Genomic DNA, 11,903 nt, shown 5'->3' with positions numbered 1-11,903 from the left:
ACTTACTTGGATCCACAAGATGTATCATATTAGGTAAATCTGCTGCACAAGCCCTCTTCCAAGTGTTGAAAACAGGATGCTACTTTGAAAACTAGGGTGCACCTGACCCAAGCCATAGTATTTTCAATTGCCTTATGGGCACATGAAAGTGGGACACTGAATAAGGAAGGCCATAGAAGCATCAATGCATCTGAATTGTGGTGCAGAAGAATACCGAAAGTTCCGTGGGCAAATCCATCTGGGTTGTAAGAAGTAAGGCTAGAGTGGTCCTTAGAGGCAGAGATGGCAAGACTTTGGACTTGTCAGGAGAAACCAGGTTCTGGTGAAGGACATAATGCATGTAAAGTAAGACAGCAAAAAGAAGGTGGTTGTCAACACGATGGATTGACACAGTGGTTGCAACCAGTGGGCTCCAACCTAGGAACAATTGTGAGGCTGGTGCAGGACCGGGCAGTGTTTCCTTCAGTTGTGTATGAGTCGCTGTGGGTTGGAAGTGACTAAATGACACCTAACAACGACAACCATTCCTGAATATTCTGATCAAAACTTGAGGAATCCTGCCCCAAAGTCGAGAAACATGGACGAGATGTTCAAATTCTCATGGAGTCCAGACTTTATGGAGCCGGAGAGGCTGGATGGACCCCTGAAACTACTGCCCTGAGATAATCTTTCAATCCTGAACCAATTAAATCTTGACTCAAAAAAATCCTCATAAGTATTTTGAACACTAAATAATAGTTTAGCTTAACTAATGACGAATTCTGTCTGGATTATTGTGCCTTTTTTATGATCTATCTGTATTGCATCTAATTGACCACAGCAATACCAAATGTTGGATAGAAAACTTAGGAGGCAGTTAGTTTATATTTGTGGAGAATAAATAACTCAGGAAAGGGGGTTATTTATGGTCCAACTCAAAACTAATCAATGTCCTTGAATTATTCTTAAAGAAACCGTTAAATTGGTGTATACGCTGCTATGAATATTCTTCACAACAGCCACCGGGAGGTGGGGTGGGGGAAAGGCTAAATAAAGAACTGCTATATGAAGAAAAAAAAAGCTAAATAAAGCAGTTCTGGAGAGAAACAAAATTTTTCTAATAATTGATTCGAATTTAGGGGCAAAGGGCTTGACAGCATATATTTTCTGGGGTAAGATGAATATCCTATTTTAATCTATTTTTTCCAAAAAATTATTACATTTCTAACTTCCACACCATAAAAACAAGAAGAGTTAGACCCCCATCTTGTATTTGGTTTTTGGATTTTGTCTTTTCATTGTTTCCTAATTGCACCTAGAATCTTAAGGAAAAATATCCAAGGAAGTCTTCCTTTGAGGATTTTCTACATTCATGCTTAAGTTTTCAGAAGTTTCCCTGTGCTTTCTCTGCTGTGTTTTGGAAGTTCTTCTAAGTATATACAGCATGAGCAATTTAATGATTAGAATACTTTTTCCAAAGAAGTTACAATAAAACGGTTCCAATTATAGCCATCTAAAATTTCAAACTTGATAAAATATCAATGGAACTACTCTCTAATTATTTCCTTACTTTTTGGAACTACTCTTTGAAGTATATTTTTCTGCATAAAGTTCTTCATTATGAACAGTAAGACTTTCTTTTTAGTTTTGGAATTTTAGAACAAGCTCTAGCAAAGGAAAAGCTAACCTTTGAAGGGGTTCAGGAGAACATACATTTTTTAAAAAATCGTTTTATTAGGGGCTCATACAACTCTTATCACAATCCATAGATACATCAATTGTGTAAAGCACATTTGTACGTTCATTGCCCTCATCATTTCCAAAACATTTGCTCTCCACCCAAGCCCCTGGCATCAGCTCCTCATTTCTCCCTCTCTCCGCACTCCCTACTCCCTCAGGAACTCTTGATAATTTACAAATTATTATTTTGTCATATCTTGCACTGTCTGACGTTTCCCTTTACCCACTTTTGGATGGTACTCAAATGTTTGTAGAAATCATTTAATCATCAAAGGTTAAATTCTAGTCTGAACCTTATGCTGGAACCTGCCATGTCAACATTTCTGGTCACTGATCCAAAACAAACTTGGTAGAGAGAATAGAGTTTAATTACTAAGTCAAATTTTGATCGTTTTTGTAATGAGATCCCTCTTAATTGAGAGAGCACTCTTAGTTGGAGGGCTTTGTTCATTTTTCACGTTGTGTCAAAACATGACACGCATCCATTTTTAAAAGTTATATGACGAGAATGATAAAGAAAGAGTTGAGGCCAAAGACCATTTTGACTCTTGCTTCTGGTTACGTAGTTTACCGTGGCCTTAGAGCAGCATGATGGTTCATCAGGGTAAAGGATATTTCATTTTGAGATCATTGGCAAGAGCAGCGACACCTTGCTCAGTCCTAACCTGCAGTCCACAGGGGAAGTGGTCCTGGCGCACTGGGAAAGGAGGGGTAAAGCAGCTATCTGGAAACCTTCCCTTGTGCGCACCAATCTTCTCTGCTCCGTTACTCATTCCTCACCCGATCTTGAGACGCCTGAGTAAGAGATGATTCTGCTTCCAGCATACAACTGAAAATCATCCCTGTACCAAACTCATGTGACTACTGTGCTGCTTTCCATATGTCAGTTAATGCCAGCCTATTAAAATCACCAGAGATAACGTTTAAAGCAAACAAACACTTAGAGTGCATGAACACCCCAAAAGAGACAGGCTGCAATTGTAGTGATAAGTTGAATCACTGGTAAAAACATCTACAAGTCCAGCATTTTAGAAAATGGTTCCAGCCGTCACTGACAGGGGTTGCTGGTCAGACTCTCCTCAGGCCTTCTTTAGCCTTTTCTTTCAAACAGAACCCCGAGGTTCCTTGCCTCTCCCAGTGCTGGGCCTCTTTCTGCTCACACCTCTCCTGGCCCCATTCTTCCCAGGAACACTCATAGTCATGTGACTCTTCTCCAGTGCTCATGGGACTTGAACTACTCAGCTGTTTTTTAATTCATGTGTTGAAATTCAGGGGTGTGTGTGTGTGTGTGTGTGTGTGTGTGTGTGTGTGTGTGAAATCCTCCTTTCATTTAAAATCAAGATACATCAATACACTTCCTTACTACCTTGTCTCCAGTTCAGCCTCCTGCTGTCTTGGGGCCTTTCTTGAGGAGGTTGGGTGGGCCCTGAAGGCATACCCGTTGGTGTTGAGTCAACCCCACACCTACCACAGCAGAATTGTGCCCCATAGGACTTTAATGCCTGATGTTTTGGAAGTGGATTGCCAGCTCTTTCTTCCAAGGAGCTTCTATGTGGACCTCAACCTCTAATCTTTCCTTTAGTCGTCTAGTGTCTTAACTATTTGCACCACCCAGGGACTGCTGGAGGCACAAAGCCCTGGGTTAGGATGGGTCATTGCCACGTTCTAATTCTAGAGTTTTGTGCAGTTCCTTGAGCTGAGGAAGCTTTTGTTTTCTCAATTATAAAATTTTGGATAATAATACCTACCTATTTTCTCAGATTGAAAGAACAAATGAGGTAATTCACAGACATAGTGACTGGAACATTATAAAGGCTCAAGAGAAGGTATTATTATAATGATTAACTTTAGATCTTTTTCTACATTTAGGTTTTCAAGCTTCTCTGGTTTCTACCTATAACTGTGAAATTGCTTTCTCTGATTCTTAGACTAGATTGATTTTTTTTCATCCCCAATGCAGGCTTTTAATAATCTCTGGACCCCTGGAAAGTAAAATAGACAAAACCCTACAGATTAGCTGCAATTCACCCTTCACTAGCCTGCTAGACGCTCTGGTTCGGAAAATTGCTCCAAATTCTCCCAACTCACTGCCACTGAGTTGGTTCTAACTCAACCATTTTCTTGTGTGTTTTTTGGGGGTAATCCTAACAGTTTTTAAAAACTGTTCTTAACATAATTCTAGTATTCTTAATTATAGTTCTTGTACTGGGTGAAATGATTGTATTCTTTTAGCATTGATTCTTACTTCTGTCAAATGATTTTGAAGTCAAACTACATAGCTTGCGTTTCCTGAACTGGCCAACCTACACATTCCTCGTGAAAACAATCTGTTGTAAGTGAATTTGTAATCAGAGGCCTCCCCCATCTTCCTCACTTCTTCCTGTCTCTGCCTGGATTGAGGCACCGGTGTTGAAAGCGTGGGAAGACCTGTTAGCTACCACATTATATATAGCTCAACATGATAGCTTTCTTGTCATGCGAGGACATACAGCAGAGAGTCAGTGTCTTTATGTTGCTGGCCACCTACAAAGTCTGCATGAGCACCTGCTTTTTATCGACATGTTAGGCTGAGAATAACTTAGCTTACTGATATTAAAATTTAGAAGACAAACATCAATAGCACCAACTTCTGAGAAATAAAATAATTCAATGCTTTTAAACAAATTCAAAATTAAACTAGAATTCACTTTTAACTTGCTCATTAAAATTAAACCTAAGGATACCTGGTGGTGCCGTAAGTTAGGCACTGGTCTTATAACCAGAAGACTAGCATTTCAAATCCACCAGTCACTCTCGGGAGAAAGATGGGGGTACCTGCTTGCATAGAGAGCCGTAGGCTTGGCAACCTTCAATAGGACCACCATGAGTTGGAATCTACTCCTGGCAGTAGGTTTCAGAAAAAAACCTAGTGCTGACAAAATCATTGTAAATTTAGCTATTTTATTCTGAACAGCAATTCAAATAAGAAAATGTACAAATTAAAAACTGTTAACAGTTTTATAAAAGGTTCAAAAAAGCATAAATATTAAGATCGCTATGTGCAGCTATATGGCACTATTATTTATCATTTAGGCATGCAATTAAACCCAAACCTAGAGATAATTACTTCTCAGTGACATCTTTTATATTCCATATCAGCTGTTGCAAGAAAGCCTTGGTTATTTGGGAGTACTACATAATGATATTTACATCAGGTTCAATGGTATCATTCTGAGCAGTGCATCTTCCAGTGATGTAGTCCAAGAATCATCAACTGGAGTTGGCACAAGTCCTGAAAGATTTGCCCTGCATTGACTCTAGAAGTGGTCACTCAGGATTTGTTTTATTGCTTTAGTTATTTTACATTTCGACAAAGAACTTGTCTGATCATTTGCGGCAGTTTCTATTCTTTCTTTTCCCCTGTGTGATTACTATACTTGTTTGTATTTACTATTTTTATCTTTCTCATGCTACTTCCCCAAAGAACAAGTCTGCAATTGGCTTGGATTTCCTGGGACAAGCATGATTTGGGACAGTTACACCAGGTCTGTTCCAGGTTCCAGGGAAATAATTTATTTAGATTCACTGAGAGGTACAAGGAATGTTCACAGGAATTCAAATAGTGAGCTATTTCACAGTTCTGCCTATAAATGCATTTTTCACTTCCCTCTGAATCACACACTTTCTTCTTCTTTTTTGATTTATTCATTCATTTTGCTTGCTGTATCATTGTAAAATAGAAAAGTGAGATAGGGGATTTGAATTGTCTTACTGATGCTGTAAGTGACAAACGTTATCGATTGTGGCTCCTCGTTCCTCTAGCTGTCTAAAGGGAAATGAAGTCATGCGGGCTTGGCTGTTGTTGTTTTACATCTTACCTTGTCTGACGGCCAGTGTAGTGGTATACACCAAGAAGAGAAGGATGTAGTTGAGGAAACCCTGGAAGACTGGTGTCTTAGCATGGAAATCTTCTGACAGGTACTTGCTGGTCAAGCCAATGCCACAAATAAGGAGAGATAACACCTGGCCCAGGGCCACTGAGATTAACATCTCCCTGGGAAATAAAGGGAAACACAGCGAAGGTCAGCGGGAAGTCCATTAAAATAATAACAATTAAAATGTATGACGCACTCATGCTTTGCTCTGGGCCAAGAGCAATAGGTGTAATTTCTTGTAGTCCACTACAGCAATCCCATAAGGAAAGTGGATTATCGCTGCAGTTTTACAGAAGAGGACACCAAAGTTTACAGGGATAAAGAAAATGCCCACAATCACAAAGCAAGGAAGTGGTGGAAAGTGATTTAGTCTTAATCGCTCCAATTGAACCAGTTTTCAGCCTCTGGCATCTAAAGTTTAAGAGAGAAATTAGCATCACTTGATGCCCAAGGATTTTTTTTTATACATCATTTTACCGGGGGCTCTTATAGCTCTTATAACAATCCATACATCAATCATAGCAAGCACATTTGCACATAAATGCCATCATCACTTTCAAAGCATTTTCTTTCTACTTGAGCCCTTGTTATCAGCTCTTCTCTTTTCCCTCCCTCCCTCCCCCACCCACCCATCCTCATGCCCCCTTGATAAATTATAAATTATTATTTTCATATCTTACACCATCCGCTGCCTCATGTTTCTGTTGTTTGTCCCCCTGGGGGAGGGAGGTGGGGTTATGCATCGATCATTTTCATGGGCTCCCCCTTTCTCCACCTTTTATAGGTCCTCATTCTCACTGCTCTCCAAGCATCAATCCTTACTACATTGCGATCAGTTGGTTCCCCCTTTCTCTCCCTTCTGCCCCCACCTTACCCCTCTGCTTATGGTATTGCTACTTCCACTATTGTTCCCGAGGAGTTTATCTGTCCTGGATTCCGGATGTTGAGAGCTCTGATCTATACCAGTGTACCCAGTTCTACCTTACAAATTCAGCTAAATCAGAGCATGCCCACTGGTACAGATGCCCAAAGAGTTTAGACTAAGAGAGTTTTTGAAAGCTGAAGAGGTATTATATCCCAGTTTCATCCTCTAGAACTTGTATCAATAAAGGGAGACAAGATAGGACTTTCTACTCCTATAAGGAGCTGCAGTCTCAGAAACTCCTAGGGGACAGTTCTACCCTGTTCTATAGAGTTTCTTTAGAGTTGCTATAAGTTGACATTTACTTGATGGCAATGAGTAAGGAAACAGGAAAACATCTTTCTGGTTTTCTCTGCCTTCCGCCAAGATCCGTCTGACAGCAGCAATGATATCCCTTGTTCCACATCCTCTTCCAAATCTGGCTTGTACCTCTGGGAGTTCCCTGTCAATGTACTGCTGCAATCATTGTTGGCTGATCTTTAGCAAAATTTTACTTGCATGTGATCTCAGTGACATTGGTCTAAAATGTGTGCATTCTTTTGCATTGCTTTCTTTGGGATGGGTAGAAATATAGATCTCTTATGTTAGTTGGCCAAGAGGCAAGAGGTTGTCTTCCAAATTCCCTGTTCTAGATGAGTTAGCGCTTCATCAGCTTCTTGAAACATTTCAATGGGTATTCCATCAATTCCCGGACCCTTGTTTTTGGCTAATGCCTTCAGCGCAGCTTAGACTTCTTATTTAGTATCATTTGTTCTTGCTCATATGCCACCTCCTACAATGGTGGAATGTTGACTAGTTCTTTTGGGGTACAATGACTTGCTGTATTTTTCCATCTTCTTTGGATGCTTCCTGCATCACTCAATATTTTGTCTATAGAATCTTTCAAGATTGCAACTCCAGCCTTGAATTTTTTCTTGAGTTCTTTCCATTTAAGATATGTGGGGTGTTTTCTTCCTTTTTGATTTTCTAACTCTAGGTCTTTGCACATTTCATTATTTTCTCAAGGTGCCTTTTGAGAAATTCTGTTCAGCTCTTTGACTTCATCAGTTCTTCCATCTGCCTTAGCTATGATCATGACAAAATTTCAGTCTCTTCTACATCCATTTTCACCTTTTCTTTCTCTATTGCTTTTTAACTTACCATTTGTTTTCTTCGTGTAGGGTATTCTTGAAGTCATCCCATAGATTGAGTATTCTGTAATTAGTGCTCAATGTGCCAAACCTGTCCTTCCGATGTTCTCAAACTTCAGGTGGGATAGACTCAAGGTCATATTTTGACTCTTGTGGACTTGTTTTAATTTTTTTCAGCTTTATTCTAAACTTACATATGGGCAATTGATGGTCTGTTCCACGGTCGGCCCCTGACCTCATTTTAGCTATTGATATTGAGCTTCTCCAACATCTCTTCCCATAGATGTAATCAATTTGATTTCTCTTTATTCCATCTGGAGAAATCCATGTGTATAGTCAGTCATCTTGTGTGTTTTAGAAAAAGGTTTTGTTATGAAAAAGTCACTGGTCTTGCAAAATTCTATCACAAGATCTCCAGCTTCATTTCTATCATAAATGCCTCATTTTCCAACCACTGGTCCTTTCTCTGTTTCCAAACACAAATAATTATCAATGTATCTTGTTTGCATGTTTGATTAACTTCAACCTGAAGACTTTAGTAATATTCTCTAATTTCTTTATCACTAGTGTAACAGTTGATTTATAAATTTTAATAATAGTTGTATTGAAAGGATTTCCTTGTAAGCAGATAGAAATTATCCCATCACAAGCAGCATTGCACTTCAAGATAGATCTTTAGAATGTGCTGTACCAACTCTCAAAACCAAACTTACTCTTAGTGACCCCATAGAACACGCTATAAGTCCTTAAAAACCCATCTCCTGTCCATTCACAGACTTTGGATCTTAGTTCTGTCTATTACAATTAAGAAGCATTAGTCTCTCCTCTTCTTTGTTCAGGTTACAGTTGTCTGCATATCAAAGTTGCTCTTCATGAAGGAAATTCATTGATGAAGGTGATATCATAAACCATTTCAGACTATGTAAATTTAGGGGGAGCTTTTGAGTACCTACGTAGATCTATATAATGACAGCTGGAGGTGAGCGTCAAGGGTTCAGGGTACAATGAAATGCAATGCCTACCTGGGCCTTATAATCGCATACTAGCTTGCTCAGCATGCTCTGACGCAGGAACGGCCCCTTGCAAAAACAAAGCCATTTTTTGTCCTCCCCGAAAATCTCATCTGACTTTCCTGATTTATTTATAGAAGCACACATATAATATATGCCAGCAGCAGTATTTCTAAACAAGAACACTTTAGTCAGAGGCTTTGTGAGTTATATACTTCCTCCTCCATGATCAATGTGAGACCATCGTTTGGGGAAGGGTACAAAGGCCTGGCAAGGACCTTTGGTAACATATGCTTTAACAGGACAACAGGTGAAGAAAAAGTCTGAGCCCATGCAGTTTTTCTGAGGTCAACCATTGGTTGCCTTGTTTCCAGGTACTGGCCCCAACACTTGAATTCAACCTCTATAAAGGAACTAAAATAGGAGCCCTGCTGGACATAGTGGCTACAGGTTGGGCTGCGAACTCCAAGGTCAGCAGTGTGAAACCGCTCTATCTCTATGGAAGACAGACAGGGCTTTTTACTCTAGGAAAGAGGGGTGGTCTTGGAAAGCCCACAGGGCAGTCCACGGTGAATGGGAACGGAGTGCATGGCGGTGCGTGTGATTTCTTTGGAAAGGAGTCAAACAGACATTCGTCAACATGTATGTCAAAATGCCAATCTCCTGCTGAAATGGTTCCCTACTGAACCCAGGTTTTAAGAAGACCTGTGGCAGAATTTACACAGAGATAGCTGCCAACATTTCCTTCCACCCTGCTGACGTTTGCTCTGCTCTCCCCATGGGAGGGGGGATCTCTTTGTCCTCTAAGTGAAGCCAAGCTCCTCTGTGGCTTGCTTTCATCAGTAGAATCTGGAGGAAGTGACGCCACAGGACTCCTGGATCCACGTTTTAAGAAGTCCTACCACTGCCATCTTTTGCCCATATAGAATTCAGTTCCCAGGTAAACAGGTCTGAGCAGGACTACTGAATATGAGAAATCAACTAGAAGTAGAGAGAGAGACCCACTCAGCTGTGGCCACCACAGCTAAAGTGCTAGGGATATAAGTAACCATGTTGATCCTCCATCTCCAGTCAAGCTGAGGGATTCCACAGCACATGGAACAGAGATAAACTGCCCCGCCCACCCCTGCACAGTGGAGAACTATAAGAAATCATCAATGGATGTTGTTGTTTCAACCTATGTCGTAAACATTTTCCCTTCATTCTATTCCTGGGGCTGCACCTCCTGTATCCTTCCCTTTGATTCCCGCCCCCCCTCCCCCCCAAAAAAAAACAAAAAACCTGAGCTCCCAACCTACATAGCTACTGGCACTTCCAAGAGGCATGACCATGATTGCCTGCTGTCCTATGCACATATTATTAACCGAATGTTCAACCTGCCTGTCTCAGTCTGATTCCCACTCATTCTTCAAGATTCGGTTTCTATGGAGCCCTTTTGAGGAGTCTTCCCTGTTCTCTCTTCCTTGGGATACTTCTTTTCCTTGCATCTCATTGTATTGCAATGACAACTTCTATTCCATCTTGCTCTCTGCCAAAGGAACCCAGATGGTGCAAGAGTGAAGCTCTCAGCTGCGAACTCAAATCCTGGCGGTTGGAACACGCCCACCCAAAGGCTCTGCAGGAGAAAAACCTTGTGATCTGCTCCCATAAAGATTATAGCCACACGGGGTCTCTATGAATTGGAATACATTTGATGTAACCTTGCAACCACCGAAAACCCTTTGCCAGAAGTGAAGCTTGAACAATATTCCTCATTGAATCTAAAGTGGTGAATATCATTCAGAAGAAGTAGAAAACGGAAGGATTCAAAGACAGTGCAGAGGACGGCCTAGGCAGCAGGGGACCGTTTCTTGGGATGTAGGCTGATGAAAGAAAGAAGTTCAGAGAAACATCAGGATCAGTTCAGAAGGCTTTTGTTTTGCTTTTAAGGCTGATGAAAAGGAAGTATAATATCCACTGACAAAAATATGATATGGAGTTGGTCTTCATGAAAAGATAATAAATATCTCAGGAATCTTGAATATAAGCTGTCAGAAAAACTCCTTAAAGAAGGGGAAGTATTAGAAACCTGGGATTACAGCCTGATAGGTAGGTCAGTTAGCTGATAAAAATGAAAATTAGACATATAAAAGTTGTGGTTACAATACCTGGATTGGATTATAACACCAACAAAAGCAGGAAAGAGAAAATAAGAGGTTTGGGAGGAAATGAGAAATCACAAGGAGGGACAAGAAACTCTCTTTTTGGTTAGAGAAGGGTAGAGAGGGCACGAGCTTGTGTGTCAAGGAAGCCAAGGGAACAGAGACTTTCATGTAGAGGATGGGTAAAGTACGGATTGAAACTGGGAGAGCAGTGAGAATGAAGACCTGCACAAGGGGGAGAAAGGAGGAACTGATCACAATGATCGACCCTCCCCCAGGGGAACGAACAACAGAAATGTGGGTAAATGGAGACAGATATGAAAATAATAATTATTTGTAATTTATCAAGGGGTCATGAGGGTGGGAGGGTGGGGGAGTGAGGGAATAAAGAGGAGCTGATGCCAAGGACTCAAGTAGAAAGAATATGTTTTTGAATGGATAATGGCCATATATATACAAATGTGCTTGAAACAATAGATGAATGGATGGTTATGAGAGTTGTAAGAGCCCCCAATAAAGTGATTTATTTAAAAAACAATAAAGGTGATCACGGCTAGCATTTTAAAGACTGTTTCTGATGAATGGAGACCAAAGCAATGCGGACGTCATGGAAACCAAGGGGTTTCCTGAAAAGTCTAGTCAGTCGTGACTAACTAGATAGGAAGTGGTACAGAACAAAAAGCACTTACTTTGAAAAATTTGAAGAATTCAGAGAATTCTTTGAAGAATTTTGATCAACTCACCACAGGGCACAATAAACAATAGCAATTACATTAACAGCTTCAAAGAAGACAAGGATAAACTCCTAGAAACACATAACCTCCCTGCACTGATTTAAAAGAGAGTGGACTTCAGTGTTCTTGTAAAAAGTGAAGAGATTGAAATTCACATCAAAATATCTCTCCAAAAAGTAAATTGTGGATCAGATGACTTCACTAAAGAATTCTATTAAACATGTATAGAAGAATACTGCCTCTCTTATGGTGTGCGTGAATATTATCTATGCACGGAGATAGTAAATCGTGTGGAAGCAGACTGCCACGTCTTTCCCCTAAGGAGCAGCTGGT

General features: G+C 40.4%; 1 protein-coding gene across 1 annotated transcript in view; it reads right to left on the bottom strand.

Moving 5' to 3' along the window:
• SLC35F1 (solute carrier family 35 member F1) overlaps positions 1-11,903 on the bottom strand; it is a 251,847-nt gene that overhangs the window by 189,849 nt on the left and 50,095 nt on the right. The window contains exon 2 of the mRNA XM_013004495.2: positions 5,577-5,752. Within this exon, the coding sequence (XP_012859949.1) occupies positions 5,577-5,748 (172 nt within the window). The 5' untranslated portion in view covers positions 5,749-5,752. The remainder of the gene's footprint in view (positions 1-5,576; positions 5,753-11,903) is intronic.

The sequence above is a fragment of the Echinops telfairi genome, unplaced genomic scaffold (assembly GCF_000313985.2).
Source record: "Echinops telfairi isolate 266 unplaced genomic scaffold, ASM31398v2 ScPeMD7_3533;HRSCAF=4204_0, whole genome shotgun sequence".
Classification (NCBI taxonomy): domain Eukaryota; kingdom Metazoa; phylum Chordata; class Mammalia; order Afrosoricida; family Tenrecidae; genus Echinops; species Echinops telfairi.
The sequence above is the reverse complement of the archived record's forward strand: the minus strand, read 5'-3'. Positions and strand labels throughout refer to the sequence as shown.